Source organism: Bombyx mori, chromosome 3 (genome assembly GCF_030269925.1).
Source record: "Bombyx mori chromosome 3, ASM3026992v2".
NCBI classification, from domain to species: domain Eukaryota; kingdom Metazoa; phylum Arthropoda; class Insecta; order Lepidoptera; family Bombycidae; genus Bombyx; species Bombyx mori.
Window position 1 is genome coordinate 12,157,374 of NC_085109.1, and position 18,541 is coordinate 12,175,914.

The 18,541-nt window shown below is 34.7% G+C and overlaps 2 protein-coding genes across 2 annotated transcripts; one reads left to right on the forward strand and one right to left on the reverse strand.

The window, feature by feature from the left end:
• Positions 1 to 714: 714 nt before the first annotated feature.
• On the reverse strand, positions 715 to 3,405 carry LOC101744073 (ragulator complex protein LAMTOR3 homolog). Its single transcript, XM_004924379.5, has 3 exons — positions 3,210 to 3,405; positions 2,700 to 2,892; positions 715 to 1,966 (listed from the first exon to the last, which is right to left on the reverse strand). The coding sequence occupies exons 1-3, from the start codon at positions 3,251 to 3,253 to the stop codon at positions 1,826 to 1,828; spliced, it is 378 nt and encodes a 125-aa protein (XP_004924436.1). The 5' UTR covers positions 3,254 to 3,405; the 3' UTR covers positions 715 to 1,825.
• Positions 3,406 to 4,440: 1,035 nt separating this feature from the next.
• Positions 4,441 to 18,247, forward strand: LOC101743924 (uncharacterized). Its single transcript, XM_038019321.2, has 3 exons — positions 4,441 to 6,228; positions 11,181 to 11,396; positions 12,664 to 18,247. The coding sequence occupies exons 1-3, from the start codon at positions 4,962 to 4,964 to the stop codon at positions 12,939 to 12,941; spliced, it is 1,761 nt and encodes a 586-aa protein (XP_037875249.1). The 5' UTR covers positions 4,441 to 4,961; the 3' UTR covers positions 12,942 to 18,247.
• Positions 18,248 to 18,541: the final 294 nt, after the last annotated feature.

An 18,541-nucleotide genomic window follows, 5' to 3' on the forward strand; every position in this document is an offset into this window, starting at 1 on the left:
ACTCGAAGTCAATTAAATAGACCAAATTAAGGAGAACTCAAAATATACTGGGCAGAATTTAATACATTTATATTATATAGGAATCACCACAATCAGCTTTTAATTCAATATAAGAATAATTCTCGATTCACCAAAAAGTTCTTGCAGACAAAAAGATGCCGAATTATGAACCTCCTTTTTTTTAAATCGTTTAAAAAATATATTATGTATCTATACATTAAAGTAAAGAAGCGCAATGGGTCACTTGCTGTGAGGTGGTTATCAAACTGAGCTCAAATATAAAGTGTATAATCTATGAAATAGAGTCTTTGTTAAAGATTTAAGGGTTTGCATTTTTTTTATTGCCCTTTTAGGCAGACGAGCACACGGCCTACCTGATGGTGAGTGGTTACCGTCGCCCATTTTTAGCTTGTCTTGTTTGTCCACACACACACAGCACAAGAGAAAATCCTAGATTGTAACTATTAAATGTAATAAGTTTATCACTATCAAGAATGAACACTTGTCATTGAGAAGGTGGCACTGCTGGTGATTCCTGATACGAAAATAAATGAATCCCATCATACCTAAAGTTGCTGCCCCAACCTTAATTTCCGAACGATAGTAGTTCTGATCTGGCTAAAAGGTTTGCTTCTTATAACTTAATAATTCAATGATAAATTCGTTCAGAAAACTATACAAGTAGGTAATTCCCAAAATTAAGAAAACAAGAACTAAAACAGTTAACTTTTAATGGTACGTAAATAGTTTCCTTTTTATAACTTTATATGTTTTGACACTTTAAATAGCATTTTAGAATTTCAATTCCAAAATTCAATTATATATACATACATTAAACACCAATAAACATTTAGGGATACTGTAACCATAGATAATAGATAATACACATAAACTAGTTGTAATATATCAAAGTAGCTACTGACATTTTTAGAGAAAAAATATATTTTAGGCAAATATCATACCAGACGTATTCACTACATGTCCATACATAAATCAATGAATCATATAATGCACTTTTTAAACAAATACCTGGAATATTGGACTGCATCTCTGCATCAAGCTGCATTGCATATTCCAATACGTCATCTGCCTTATATGTACACATTACTAACTATATGCAGTCAACCCTGCTTCTATATACATCTTATTAATATAAATTATTTCAGTTTTTAAACTTTTCTATCATTGTTAGTAATGTAGGTAGTTAAAAAAAGAAGATGTTATAGTTCAAAACTGACACTGGCAACACCAAATTTTATAGGTATTTGCACTCAAAGCATTCGAATAATATTCATATATGCAATTATGTAATGTTTTTGGATAAACTTTTATATTGCATTTAATCTATGTAATTGCAGATTTGCATTACTTTATGATGGGTTCCACATAACTTATTTTACATCAATATACTTTAGCTAAACAGATTATTGTAAAAAAACGCAAGGCATTGCCAATGTTCATATTACTATATACAGTTCATAAAAGCACCGAAAAATAAATATGTAACTTCGATCCCACATTAGCCTTAATAAACCTATTTTAGAGAGTTGTAAAAGGCTATTTGGTTTAAGCAACATTTTTGAAACTTTACAGGTGAGCCAAAATGTTTAAAATTTGGAAAAATATATCAGACAAAAACACTTCTTCTGCTATTAGAATGGAGTAAATTTAATTAAAGTTCAACAAAGTCTTGATGCTAATACCAATTAAAAGGTACCTTTAATTACAAAGATGAATGTCGCTTAAACCAAATAGCCTTGATATATTTTAAAAACATGTTTATATGAGTAATTTATGAGAAATATTTTGGTTTCGCTTGTTTGATTCAAGGTGCATCTGCAACTACCACCTCCAAGTCCTTCAAGAACGGTTCAATCTGACTCTCTAATGATAAGATGTGACCAGTGTTGCAGTTGTCGCTTCCAATAAATGTGATAACTAGGGGTAGTTTGCTCATTTGTACCACCTGTAAATTATGATTATTTTTATTAAACATGAACATTACAGAAATATTAGAAATACTATTATACTGTGAATGGCTCAAGATTGCAATATTTCGATTTAAAATAATTTATCAATAATTTTAGGGTTCTAAATATGTATTTTAAATTTAGATATTTTTTATAATAACTGATTGACTGAAGCCCAAAATTGTGCCCAGATTTGACTTCCTTTGCTATTATACAGCTTGTGTTAGCAATGATTCCACCTAAAGAAATTTAACTAACTTATTATACTCATTCCAGGCAAACAGGGCAGTCTCATTCTTCAACATCATGTATTTACTAATAACTAGCACTCAATAAGCGACAATAGCTCCATGTATGAGGGAGGCTTTATAGCCCTACAATTCTATAATTGACCAGAAGTGAGGTAGTTAAACCTCTTATATAATAGAAATAAATTACACAGAACTGGTCTAATTATATTTCACTGAATTAAACAAAATTTCTAACAAAATGATTTCAATCTACCATTAACGAAAACTGTAAAAACTACACAAGTCCAAAACATGTTTCAACAAGAAACGTACATGAACGCTACACACAAAAAAGAGGGCAAATGCGCAGCGAGGGATCTTTTTTATAGTTTGGCGCTGGCTCTCCGTCGGAGGTTGCCTGGTAGCACTCGGTAGCACGCAATAACTATATATTTATCACTTACTAAAAATAATAATGTATATTTTTTTCAAAACTAACCTGATAACTAGAATACATTGATATAATGGTTTTATTTCTACCCAACCCAAGTTTGCTAGCCTGATCTGTGGCCATTCCAAACGTGGATATGAAGTTAGGACGCAGAGCTAGTGGAGGCGCTCTTTCAGTTACCGCCCTCACAAGGGGTACACCGTCTCTATCGGTAATCAAAATACAATGTAGGCCATTTACTCTGAAAAAGAATAAAGTTAAGGCCATCAATAGTTTTTCTTTTTTATCCATCCGTACGTACTTTCCAAAGTCACTTTCTCTGTCCCTATATCCCTATGTATGCTTAAATCTTTAAAACTACGCAACGGATTTTGATGCGGTTTTTTTTAATAGATAGAGTGATTGAAGAGGAAGGTTTATGTGTATAATAACATCCATTAAATAGTGGAGAAATCAATAATAAATAACAATTTCCGAAGCGAAGCTAGGGCGGGTCGCAAGTAAGATAATAAAACGAAAAACCAAAGAGTAAAAACGTAAATTATAAAGTTTTCTTACTTTTCCAGTAAATGATTCAAGTATTTTCTAAGATCGTCAACCATATTTTTTACAGTGAAAAATCTTTTTTGGTTTTAGAAATATGGAAAGCTAGCAAATACTAAATTGTGAAAAAAATAAGGTTTGTTTATATTTTTTTAATGTTGACAGTTGACAAATTGGTTTTACGCCAGTAGTAATACTAATTTTGTTTTTCCAACTGGACAGGCAAAGGTACCTTAGTATATACCTTAAACCAGAGTTCCCCAAACTTTTTTGTGTCGTAGACCCCTTGCCATGTTTTTCCGTGTTGGGTAGACCCCCTACTTACCTGATATTGATTTCCTGTAAATTTCTAACTGTAGTAAAGTTTAGTGTTAAAAACTTAAAATAAAACCCATGTTAATTTATACATTTATTAATTGAATTTAAATTAAAACTACTCAAAATAAAATTTTGTATCTGTTATGTAAAATATACGTAACATAAAATAAACTATAAATAAAATAACATAACCCCTAGGGGTCGATATAGACCACTTTGGGAATCGCTGCCTTAAGCTTTTATATTTTAAATATATTTTTATTATGTATGAAAAATGATAATATGAAGTGAAATGAAATGAAGTTCATTCATATGAAACATGAAATGAAATGAGATGGGATGATAAGGGATGAAATACAATCTCAGTAAAATGGTGGCCATTTACTAAGATTTTTGAGTGGACTTTTTGGAGGATCCCGAGAAGTTACGTTCAGTGGCTTAGTTTCATTTTCCCACATTTGTGCACTTTCACAGTTATACTAAACAGTTTATAAACCACGGTTATTACACATTTAAACCTGAAGAAACACTAAATTGACAAAATAAAACAACTCACACAACGTCACTCCTCGCGTTCCCTCCAAAAAAAAGGTTTTAGGCCAATTTCAGAAATTTCATGAAAGTTCACAGATTACCTATATTCTATGATTATTCTGTTACAAAATCTATTTGTGCCTGTTGCTTAATTCAAAATTAGCTCATTATACAACGAATATGGATCTATATAGAATACTAATCCCACATAAGTCTATTAATGTTTACTATTTATTTTATTAAACAAATGCCGATAAGTGATCCGTGAGGATCCCCAAAAAAATAAATGAGATGAGAATGTCAGTAGCGAGCAATTCTTTTTTTTTTTTAATAAATATTACTGACTTGGAAACAGCGAAAAATTCAAATGTAAATGAACACAGATTAAAAATTATTTTTAAAGTCTATTGCCAAAATGGCAGAATCGAACTGACAAGTTGTGGGATTTTCGTAATTTATTTTTGGGTACAATAATTATTGCCTTTGTACTTCTAGAGATTTATTTGCATAGTCAACCAATTATAATAGAATAAGTGTTCATAAATGCGAAGCAATAAAGTGTTAAATAACATCACAATTGAATGTTGCAATATCTTGAATTACAAGTTTGGTATGATAACAAAAGAATAAAAAATCTCTTTCGCCTCAATATGCGTTCTTTTTCATGGCCTGTGTATCGTGAGTATTAAAGGGGTGTTTGTGTTAATACGTTCAAAAGCAGGAGCATGTATACGTAACTCTGCTGTTTCGTGATTTTCGGGATAGTGACGTCACAAAATAGAGAACGTTATTTACAGTATAAGTTAGCAATAAAATGGTAAAGCGTCTTCACCGGTGAATGTATTAAAATAACTTGTACCGAAGGAAAGATAAAGTTCGGGGCGAAGCGGTGAGCCTCCGCTAGGATGGGCGGCGATGTCTGCCCCCTCTGAGAGCGCCACAAGCCCTGCACCTTGCGCATGTACCAACATATCGCTTATGCAATTATTTCATGAGTTAAAACAGAAATATCCAGGTGTTCCTGATCATGTTGTCTCACACACCATTGAGTTGTACGGTCATAACAAACAAGCCTGCGAGACACATCTCCATAGCGAAGTCAAGGCCTCCCTAACTCACGCATACCACGCATCCTCGTCTGCTGCAGCTCGACAGCTCAACCAGCTCAAACTTAACCTTCCTTTAAAGTGCAGAAACCAGCCAATAGTCAAGCATGAAATTGTCAAGTCAACGATTGTAAAATCTCTAACATGTCAAGGACCACAAAAAGCTGTTCTTAGTGCTGATTTAAAAGAACAAGACTGTGAGAACAAAGTGAATACCGACGCAAACCAGAATATTGTTGAAGCCAAAAATGAGGAATTGTTACAACAAATTAATGTGACTCCATCCTCACCCATCACCGTCATAAACATTGATAACTGCTTTGCAAAATACAGTGCTGAATCACCAAGTGATCTGGAACTGACTAACGAAAACAAAGAGGAATTAGTCACTTCCCCTGTACAAGACGAGAAAGTAAATAAACAAGAACAGAAAGTCCCAGATCAACCAGAGAGTACGGGCTACAAGATCTTAAAAAGTTGCAAAATAAAAAGCAATTTAAATGAAAAGCTAGACAAAGGTAGAGAAAAGAAGACTATCAAAAAAGAAGATAAGCCACAAGAGAAACCGAAGCGTCCGAATACACTTGACTTCATAAAACCAAATCCAGATATTGCATTTAAACAAACGTTGAAAGAACCTGAATCTGAGACATGTAGGACAGTGTCTCCCGCACCATCTGCTGCCAAAAATGAAAGTCCCACTAAAGAAGCCAAACCAAATGCGTCATTCAGAACGGAAAGGGGATACCCTGTGAATTTCTCTGTTAATGTAAACTGTCATATGGACCTGAGTCGTGGTTATGGTGATCCTTGGTTAGAAGATTATGATAGCCCCAGAGCAATTACATCTGTCAATCTAACGGTTTGCACTCCTACGTCGAATATGGCGAGTCCTATCAGAGAGTCAAGAGATGATGATGGTGGATTTGAAGGTCATGTCACAGTGACAGTGAGCCCTAGTACAACACGACGAAGGGCACCTCCACCGCCCACACAACAAACTCGAATAGACTCACCACACAGACATTCTCCACGACCATCTCGTCCGGCACCAGAACCACCAGCATCTACTAATGGTGAGCTTTTGTTTTTATCTTTTTGTCAACATTTTATGCAATGCCTGTTTTTATCACATAACTAATATTTATCTAAATTAAAAAAAAGCAGATATTGAATGATGTAATAGTTGTTCTTTTTTTGCATTAATACAGTAAATATAATACTAATTTATAATCAATCACTTAATAGCTGTATTAATCATTATATTCATTACACAACATTAAAAACACATGCAACACCCATTTAATCCATATTATGAAATTAACTTTTGTAACATTGTTTTGAAAAGCAACGTACACGAAAGTAAGTTTTTCATTGCTGTAGAATCGATAGAGGTAAGGCTTTGTTCACTTTAGGCTTAGAGAAAAGGAACATATTATATTTTTTGTGATGTCAAACTTACAACTTAAAACAGTTTTAGATAGATGTTAAGAACACTAAATTTGGTTGCATAATTTTCTTTAAAGGTAAATTCAATATAATGATTTTCTTTCTTCAATAATTTACTTTAGCTAAGATGACCCAACAAACACATTATGGATCTGTTGTAAAGGTAAAAACAACACAAAGGGACAAGAAAATAACCATTATCTAACCCTTTGAACGACCTGAATTTATTATTGTTTTAAAAATTTAGTCTGCGGTACCAATCTGCCATCAGCATGCATTACTACTAATAAATCATTTGTTTTATGAAGAATTTGTGATTTTATCTTTCATTAAATATATTCGGAGAAAGCCTCTAGTCAGTTTTTATCTTATCAAGTATTATGTCTCTGTCGGTATTCACTGATTAGTTTACTTAAAAGAGTTCACGTAGTTCAAGTAAGAACACTACTTGGTATCGTTATCTCATTTATCATACACAGGAATTCTGCATTTTAATTTAAGAGCAAATTATTGCCCTAAACCAACTATGGGCCCCATGTTAATCCATTCTTGTTTGAGGTAGCATTGCTTAAGAGATAACAGTGTACATACCAGAGCTATCTAAAAGTTAAGTCTGATGTTTATCCTGTATCTGTGACCAGGGGGAGAACTTTTCTTAATTTTGTGCCATAGATTGACATCCGACAATGTCCACCGATATTGACAGAATCCACATTTCAACTTTACGAAATATTCTTTAGAGCTTCTAATAAAAATTATCAATTCGTAAATCAAATGGACGTCTATATTATAAAAAAATAATCCTGCAGCTCTCAAAGCCACACACAGTGAAATGGATGACCTGCATAAAACTCCATTTACCACTTTTTACTTTACTTACAAGCTCTTTGCCTTACAGTTCTCCTTCTTCTTCCTCTTTCTCTCCCCTTTCTTCTTGAATTCGGTTCGAATAAAAAATAATAACTTTTGCAGTGTGACCTGCCTACAAACAGTCTTTTTTAAATACAACATTAAAATTTACCTACCTATGTCATTGACAATATTTCTACTTGGCTAATAGGAATCATGAACACGGTTTTTTTTTTTGCTGAAATATCATCGTAGTCTCGACCTATTGATCAAAAGGCATGGCGCGAACCCGCGAACGCTCATTAAGGCATTGACCTTATCTTACTTAGCTTACAGACAATTCCTAAAATAAACCCTATAAATCGGTACGACGTCTAAGCAGCGAGACAAAAAACGTTCATTACCTACGACAACAGCTAAAAACGAGTATCATTATGCACTCTTTAACACAAGAATAGATGTGTGCAGTAATTTTAAAACAGACAGCGGAAATAGCCAGGTGAAACGTTTTATATTTAATGTTTATTTGAGCCCGCAGAACGTCTGCGTTAAACGAATGTTAATGGACGAAGAAATCTGATGTGTGTTTGCATACGTCTTTGTTGTTCGGATAAGCAAGTTTTCCGCTTGAGTTGTTGATAATATTGCGTATTGTTACATAAGAGATGAAACTAAAAATTACTATTTTTGTTCTTGTTGCTAAGATGGCCGGTCGTCCTCGGAGCCTACAGACATGAACAACGTATTTTTTTCCCCTACCTAAGCTGATAGCCTTGAGAGGATATTTCAGCGTAACCTTAGCTAGTAGGTGAGCTCACGGGGCTCAAACCGGAGTGTTGCTAACACTGGCCCTAACAAGGACAGTACTTCGCAGAATCTACCACCGGGTCGGAAACGCGACCCACTGAGAAGATCCGGCGAGAAACTCAGTGGGCCGTGTCTGTGGGTTAATTCACTCGGCGAGACCTTCGTCGCAAGCGACGGGTTCGAAGGGGACGGTGACAAAAACAACAACGTAAATGCCGCCACCTACCTTGAAACATGAGTTCCAAGTCCTTTTTTACAGTACAACGGCTACCCCACCACCCTTCAAACCGAAACGCATTACTGCTTCATGGCAGAAATAGGCAAACTGGTAGTACCTATCAGTGCGGGCTCAAAAGACGTTCTACCACCAGCAAGACGTTTCCAGTCCGTTTTTTAAAAGATAACGAGGATTTTCACTCGTTTAAATTAACGCTAGTAATGGTTAAGGTTTACTCGTGTTTCTGAATTCAGCGTTATAATGCTCTTTCAATATTTACGTACCTACCATGGCTGAAGGGACTACACTTCATGTGTGACTGTTGTTCAAGGCCCACTTCTCCATCAAAGATGTGTACACCGGCCAAGAACCAAGAAAACAGACTTATAAATGACGTAATAATGAAATAAGTATACCTAGGTGAAAACAGAAAAACGGGCTTTGTTAGCAAGCCGAATTGAAAAGAAGACATCTTTGTTGATCTTTGTGACCCTTGCCAGGATATTAGGTCAATGTTGTGAATTATTCGATTGCCGTTGTTCACTTAGCAACGTGTGCTAATATTCAAGCTAATGGAAAGTTTTTGAAAATTACGTTGAAAGATCCTGTTAGATAGATGGATAGATACACGTTATGCTAATATAAGCGTGTAAAAAAGGTCTTATCGCTATTATGATATTTTGATTGCTCTTGTGATTATTTAGTGTTTTTAAAATGTAGCGTAGACACTGTTTCACGATTAGTGAGTATGTTATGAAAAAAAAATCATAAATCTTATATATTATTAATACGCGAAGCAAAAACTACCCCTTTTTAGGAAAATTACGCGGAATTGAGAATGAAATTTCCCACACTTATACAGAATATAGAGGATATATTTATCTATAGTGTAGCCTTGGCGAAATTTGTGATTATAGAACAATGATTACTACAGAAATGATGATTATAGAAATGTAACAATAGAACCCTGATAATGTTCAAACTTATAATTTAAATTAATTATGGTCGAGTTTCGACCACTGGGCGACCACTAGTATAATTAATTACGAGAAGGAACTATGTAACAACAGCTCTTCGTTTTCCGAATTATCATTATTAGTTTCTTCATCACTATTTTATTAAGTATAGTTAGAAAAATCTTAATACAATTTCATTGGCATAGACCCGCCAACAGTGTGAACACATACGTTATGATCTTAGGGTACTGTCGGTAGAACTGAGACTTAGAACCTGTGTCGGTGGAATAGTGTGAGTGGGAGGCATTGTTGATATCTTTGAACTCCAGTAACCACTAAATATACCACTTAATATAGTAAAAGTACCACTTAATATAATGTAGGCCGAGAGATCGTTCACACGTTCCTGCAAAAAAAATTACCACTAAGAATATCGGTAAACCACTTTGTAAAAGTATTTATACTACTACTACTGCGCTGGCGGTATGGCCCGGAAGTGGGTCTTGGCCTCTGGCAATAAACGCCGCCATTCATCTCGGCGTTGCGCAACACCTTGCCAGTCTGACACTTGGAGTTCACGTAAATTTCCTTCCAAAGCGTCAGACCAGCGGTACTTGGGCCTCCCTACGGGGCGGCGTCCCTCCGATACACCCGCGTGCACCCGTTTCACAGCCCGATCCTGCTCCATACGCACTACATGCCCGAGCCATGAGAGTCCATGCCTTCATCTCCCCATTATTTATTCCTCCTGCATTTTGGGGGCTATGCAAGGGGCTGACAGCCCCCTCATGTAAAAAGCATTTACTTACGAAACTGACAAAAGTATCTATATATTTAATACATGAAGCAAAAACCTTTGTACCCCTTTTTACGAAAACTGCGCGGATGGAGGAGTATGAAATTTCCCACACTTATAAGAGGGAGTGCAGAATGCTAATATTTTTTTTTAAATTATGCATAAAAAATTCAATTCTTAAATCAATAAAAGAAACATTACACACACTAGCATGTATTTGACACAACACATCTACACACATATATACTCTGTGTTTATTGTCAAACTTTTGTTATTGTTTAAAGTCTGTGGTCAAATTGCCACCTCGATAAAGCGGCACGATACGAGAACCCTCTTATCGTGGCCGTTGGTAACTACATTCCCGATCCTGCGGAAAGAATGGAAAGCAGTCGACGTCGCCCCAAACACGTCTTTTCGAATCCTCCCGATCCACTAACGGTGCTTTTAGGTACTTCAAGCACCGGTCACCGTTCTCGTCGAACCCGTCGCTTGCGACGAAGGGCTCGACGAGTAAATTAACCCTCAGACACAGCCCACTGAGTTTCTCGCTGGATCTTCTCAGTGGGTCGCGTTTCCGATCCTTTGGTAGATTCTGCGAAGCACAGCTATTGCTAGGGTTCGTGTAGCAACTTCGTCAGGTTTGAGCCCCGTGAGCTCACCTACTAGTTAAGGTTCCGCTGAAATAGCCTCTCAAGGCTATCAGCTTAGGTAGGAAAAAAAGAAGGTCAAATTGAGAATAGATTAATATTGTTTGCCTTTACTATTATTTGTCCATAATGTAGTCTTGGCGAAATCTGTGATTATAGGTAGTAAAATAATTTTAAAATAAAAATGACAATAGAACTATAATAATAATGTTCCAACTTATAATTTCAATTAATTATAGTCGAATTTCAACTACCGGGAGACCACTAGTTTTATTAATAATGCAAATGTAACTAAATTGAATTCCAGATCGCAACCTCATCGAGCGCCAGAAAGAACGTCTAAATAGGCTCGCAATGGCTTTGAACCAAGAAAAAGGTCGGTTGGCCCAGCTGAGCAAGGAGACCAGTATATTAGCTGGGCCACCGCCCACGCCCTCCTCGGCGCAGCGTCTCCGTGACTACGTGGAGCGCTTACGGGATCAGTGCCACAATCTCGCCAAACGTCTGGAAATGGACGGACGCGGTAAATATAATAATCTATATCTATACTAATAATATATCGACTACTGCGGGACCTCTAGTTCTATACTAATATAATATAAATCTACAGTGGTTTTTACGGATGTTCCGTTATAACTACACCGTACATCTGATTGACTTCAAACTTGGTATCCATGTAGAAAATACATGTACTTAATTGATAGGCTAATATTTATATAAGTGTTGGACTCCCTACACCAGTTGCGGGCGCGTTAATGATGAGAATCTTTGTAGGGGTGAGAAATAATAATGTTAATTTTAAATGCCCAGCGAAGTGGACGGGTACAGCTAGTATATTATAATATTATATTATTCCTTTCGTATGTTTATCCTACGAGACTTATGTGAGCTTGCGTGAACAAACACTTTGCTTTTGTCGCGCAGTTATTACGTAATTTTATATTTTCACCTCATAATATTTGCTTAGAGGCTCAGAAAACGACAATCATTTCGGATGCTAACTTTATGTTAATTCTTGAGATGACCAGAAAATGCTATATTTTTTTTATTGCTTAGTTGAGTGGATGAGCTCACGGCCCACCTGGTGTTAAGTGGTTACTAAGGCCCATAGACATCTACAACGTAAATGCCACCACCCACCTTGAGATATGAGTTCTAAGGTGTCAACATAGTTACAACAGCTGCCCCTGTAGTGGGTGTGCCTCTAAACCACTCCTCTGCTTTTCTATGGGTAGTCAACATTTAACAGCAGTCCATTTGTTTTTATAAATGACTATTACTTTTACAGTGTTTTGCAGGCAAAAACAATAAGCGTAAAAATAATGTTTACAAAGCCATCTGTTATCCATGTTTGAAACTAGGTATAGGCCAGTTTTGCATCAAAATTTATTATGTTTTAAATCAGCCTTTCCCAAAGTGGGCGATAACGCCCCCTTGTGGGCACTGCAGGCTTAAAAGGGGGCGGTAAGACACCCAGAAAAAAAATAGGGGCGTTTTGTAGAGGCTTGGGAGGTGATTTGTCATTTCATCTAGGATGACTCTTAGACTCTTAGACGCTCTCGCTATAGTTGTTTTTAAGTAGGTCAAAAAATGGGGGCGCTAAAACATAATTTATTCTCAAAGTGGGCAATAGACAAAATAAGTTTGGGAACCCCTGTTTTAAATAATGTACATAATACGATGTAAAATGAAAAATTGTGGGTTAGGCCACTTTTGCGCTGACTGCCTCAAATTAAAACAGTGCGCATAGACATATTGTCATTGTGTGCATTATAATTGTTTGATTTCAGAACCAGAAGAATCGAGCAACTTCTACAGGAACATATACACAGGGCAGCGGCCCTCGTCGTCCTGGCAGTGCCACATGTGCACGTTCAGGAACCATCCGCTCCTCGACAAGTGCGAGGAGTGCGAGATGCCCCGGATACTCGTAGGTACGTCTCCCCCCCGGACGCACGACTCGGGCTTCGGCTCGTTCCGGGACAAGTCGAGGAGGCTCGGCCCGCTGAGCTCTGACGTCACGGACGCCTTCGAGGAATGCCTCCCGATGCCCAAACTGAACGCTTGAGTGTTTATCTCCCCCCCTAAAGTGCCTAGTGTGTCTGTGTCTTCAGTGTTGAACTAATCGAGACGTGACGCTTCAGACTTAACCCCAGCATGTTGATGTCGTTTCGGCATGCGTTTGAATAGTGCCTTAAAGCGAATGACGTTTTGACTTTAAAAAAAAAAAAAAAACTATTCGTAGACTTGTCTGTGGCACGACCCGACGTCGTTTCGATTTACGATCAATTTTTGCCTTAAAGACTATAAACACATGTAAATTTAGTTCATAGGTCGGCCGCCGTAAACGACGCTCCATATTGCATGTGTGCTATTTTAATTGATTAAGATTAACCACTTATCCTTTTGTACAATGTAAATCAAACTCTAAAGGTATAGGTTTAAGTTGATATGTTGATCTTCATTTTATTTGACGCTCAATACGAGCTTCGAAATATTATTTGTTGCATAAAGTTATTAAGAGATTTACTAAAGTAAAATTACAATATATTTATTGTTAAAAATTCGAATTAAGTATATTAGCGCAGCTCTTACCTTAAAACTTGCCTAAGTAATCGTCAATTTCGAGAGAAAAAAAAGCTCCAGAGCTGACTGAAAAAAGCCTTATTAAAGTCAATTTCCTTTCATTTGTATGAGCTGTGTTAATATTAGCGTATAATTAAATTATTTGATCAAAAATGTACACATCACGGATCAGTATTGATCATCGTCGCGCATCACAAGATCTCAACGTTAGACTAAAATATATAGTGCCTTGCCAAAAACACTTATCAATCCGTAGCGATAAAACACGCCTTAAATGTACCATTGTTATTGCTCAAATTTATTTAATGACTCATTACGCATATGTAATTCAATAATGGGAACCGAACTAAGCATCACTGTGGTCCGTTTTATCCTCTCATTAAATACTTAGATGAGCTCAATAGTATGTTCTTTATCCTCGTTTTTAGGTATGCAATATTTGTGTGCATTACTATATTATTTTTCGTGTAAATCTGTGACACAGTAACATTTGAGTGATATAAATAAAATTCGTCTGTATTCATAATAATTGATATTTATTATGGCGCTAGTAAAACATAACTTTTTCATACATTAACTTAATGATATAAGTCATCAGATGACACACCATTCAAACATCTCTCTTTGGCAGCACGTCTATCGAAATACATTTGGATTTATGGTCGTTTCATGACCAGTGATGTTATCCCTCATCAGAGATCCGTTTGCCGATGTATCACTTTATCAATTTATTAGTCACAGGTTAAAGGGTGTGCCTAATTCCTTTGCAATTAAAATTTCTTCAAGTTATGGTTTCTAGCCAATAAAAATTCATATTTAATTTAATATTTAATTCCGGTTATTCTGTCGTTTAATATTCTCTCATATCTCATGTTACTCAGCTGCCGAAGAAAATATTATTTTTCGAGTCATCATCAGCTGACAGAACATAATTACGAGTACCTATAGTAGAATTATTTTGTCCGTGAAGCGAGTATGAGCGGTGAAGCGAGTATTCCCTCTCTCTTCCACTCACGAGCCTTATAGACGGACATAGTGAAGCGCATTATTGTTGTCGATAAGCGTTATCGATAGTGTATTTATTTTTGTCATTTTGTGGGTTAGTGATAAAAATGAAAGAAAAAATCACTAATCGAACATTTACACCAAATATCGCCGCAGCAAGTTAACGAGAACGGCAGAAATTAACACATTGTTGATAACGTGTGATTATTATTTTGAATAAATTGTGCCATTTTGATACAAAGCAAAGGAGTAGCCATTGTTTCACTAAAGAAATTCAGAGAACGAATGCATAAAAACACATTTCTTTTCGACATAATGTACTATAACTTGCAGGTAACTACAAATTACTCATAACATAACAATGTCTCACCACCCTTCGTATACCACCCCGCCGCCATGTACCTGCCTTCGATGACTCATTTGTTTTTATCGATAATGGCGTTGCGCCCGCGCAACATGCTCACCGCCCTAGCCGGGCTATGTTTTATGACCCAAACTGCAGCGACAAAATAATTCTACTATAGTATCTTTAATGATATCTAATATTTGGCACGTTCCGTAGACTTTAGATATGCGCCAAACAGTATCCTATGAAGTAATGCCATATGGCATGACATTCCGTACCGCGTAATATGGCATTAAAACAGTACTCAAGTCAGTACTCTAATCATAACCTGTCAAAAATATGCTTGTATTGTTTAATTTCTATAACCCGCTAACAATTACGTATGTCTTATTGTACTGAATGTTCGGGTGTTATAAATTATAGGCCTTTTATTATTACCAAGTAAACTCTATACAAGTTTACTTTAGATTTTATAAAATGTATAATTAAAATTAATTAATATTTACATTTTTAGTTACAACTTATAAATAGTAGGTACATAATTGCGACTTTTTTTTTGACACCCGAACGTATACATCAGTACAGTACTTAGAACAGATCGCAAACGGACAACGGACCTCTAGATATGAACCGACCTTTCTAAAATATGTCTATGGATATGAACGTCATGTTTAGTGTTATGGGACATGCTAAATTTTGCCGGGTAATAGGTACTGTTACAGTACGCGGTCGTGCTATATTACGTGTACTGCATGGCACGCAGTACTTACACATGCACATGTAGACTTTTAATCTAGACGAGTTTTGGATTAACATAATGGAATTGTTTTTAGTGTCAACTTAAACGATTGACTTAATTCAATATGGCGTCTTGACATTTGACCCAAATAAACATTACGTTAGATGTGTAATTTTTAGTCGGATAATTTTTTTTTATAATAAGTACTGTTGTGCTTGTTTACAATTATTATTGACATTACGAATTGTTTTTCGGTGTAAAACAATTAAGCATCACCATAGATACCTTCACTATTATGATCATTGTTATTTTATGTAAGTAATTTGAAAAATTCTAGATTTTGTACAGGCGAATAATTTTTAATCGAATTTAACTGTGATAGGTTTACTTTCTTACATTATTATACTTTAGAATTCTATTTATGTATTTACATTATATTAATAATGTTTACTCTGTTTTTTGAAGATAGATAGTTGATTTACCAAAATGAATAATAGTTGAATTGCATAATATTATAAAAAAATCACATAGTTTTTACTAAAATAGTAGTGGTTAATTAGTCGTATAGGAATGAAATTGTTTCAACATCGTTAGAAAAACCTAGTTAATAAAAAATCCATCTAAAAAATACGATGCACCCAATCACACTAAAGGTAGCTTTAGTGCCTTTTTAGGCAGCGGCTCGGCTCTGCCCCTGGCATTGCTGACTTCCATGAGCGACGATAACCACTCACCATCAGGTGGGCCGTATGCTCGTCTGCTTATTCTATAATTTTATTGCCCTTGTGGGCAGACGAGCTTACGTCCTACCTGATGGTGAGTGGTTACCGTCGCCCATGGACTTCAGCAATGCCAAGGGCTGAGGCAAGCCGCTGGCTCGGGCAAATAAAAAAGTTTTTCGAGCACATTTTTTATGAAACTAATTAGATATTCTGATTTAAAATGTATAGTTAATTTACAAAAAAAATCCCTAAAAAAGTGAAAGAAATTTGTTGAGATTAGTTTAATGAGTCAAATTTTTGATGAGATAAGAGTTTTAAATGAGTTTTAAAAAACTATTATTCTCAAAATGAGCATTTTCAATAAATGAATCTGTCTACATAAAATAAAATTTCGGATGGACTAAAGCTTTTTTGTATCATACTATTGAAAAATAACCAATGGTAGTTTGATTGCAAAAATGAGTCATTCCTGGTAATGTCACAACATTTGAGTTTTATTTAGGCCACAACCAAAACAAAATTTTGAAGTAAAAAATATATCCGAAAGAAATTAAATATTTCTTTGTCCATAAAGTTATAATTTTATTTCAAACTTCTGCAGCTACAATTTTTAAATGGTAATCAAAATTTATTTGAAGTTTATTTAATTTTATTAAATTACAAAAACAATACAAAAAAAGCTTGTGGATACAAACAATATCAGTTTATAATACTTTATAGTACTTTGGACATCTTTTGACTACAGCAATAGGCACATGTTAAATTAAAAAAAAGGAGAAAATGAATAAAAAAATTACATTAAAACATTAATTAGTCATTAACAAGCAATTAGGGATAATAACAGGGAATTTAAAGGAATATTGATGTGAAACCAAGGTGTCTTCCTAGTATGAGGCTAAGATATTTAATAGTAATATCCGTCCATGAAAACTTAAAACAATAATGAATAAATTATCACCATTTGGTCATAAAAACTTTATAATTAAATTTTTTATATAGGATGATTTTTTATTTATCCTTTATTATTTGTTATTTACAAAGTCATAAGGGTTTGTCATGTTTATATTGTTAGTCAAGGGACAGTGTATGAGATGAGTCAAATTTATGGATTTAGATAATTGGATACAATGAAATGCAATTAAATCTTTTTTGTTTTGTGAAACTTATTTTGCATACAGTATAAAATATAGAGGGTCTCTTTAGATTACCACTTGCCTCCCATTGCCTATATCTCTTTAAGATAGCTCAAAAATAGAATAGATTAGAAAGCACAATTTAAAAGTCTTGTTAGTTAGAGAATGTTAGCATTGGTTCGTGTACTTTCTAAATTTAACATTAATTTATAATGCCAACAAACATTTCTAAAACTTCTACTGCACTATTGAATGACAACTAAAAGTAATCAAGGGTTGCGTCATCAAACCCCAAGCTAATATTTTGACTTGAAAGTTTTTATGTCGAAACTGATTTTAAGGTAGCTCCAATTGCTACCGACAGTAGCTACAAAAAGTACCTTCAGTAGCTACAAAAAGTACCTACAGTAGCTACAAAAAGTACTTACAGTAGCTACAAAAAGTTTTGTTCTTTTTTAAATGGAACTTTTTCGTAAACTCAATATAGGACCTCCTTCTCGTGACTTCTGACTCTGTAATGCCTCATTTAGTTTATCGGTTAGTAATTCGTTTGCAAGAAGACGACAATTTAAAAACTTAAAGGGAATATAGTATTTAAAAATCAAAATCTCAAAGTGAAATAGTGCTTTGGAAATTTTAGCTTTTAGATGAAGTATGTTGTTTTTTTTTTAATTGGATAATTTTTGTGATGTCGGTGTTTTAGAAAAATCACATAAGACTTGGGAACATTGATTAGTCAAGAAGATTTGTTTTCGTAGTTTTAACATTTTATTGTGATTTAATTAATTATAATTTTATGTATATTGGAAGAATAAATAAGAGATTTTATTAAGATATTAAAAATGATTTTTCTTTCTATCAGTTTCATTCGATCTTTTTTTAATGAATGTAAATGAATCGCAGATTTATTATAATAATTTATTATAATATTTATTGAATATTTGACATGAATCTTATGAATTTTACAAATGGAAAATTACTCCGAGAATGTCTGTTTTTAAAGTTTTCTTAATATTTTCATACTAATTCGATAAATCTTACAGAAAAATAAGTATGTATTTGTAATTTTTTGTGTGCAATAATAAGAAGTTTATGTATGTTTTTTTTTGTATGGAATAATATTTACATCTCATTCCC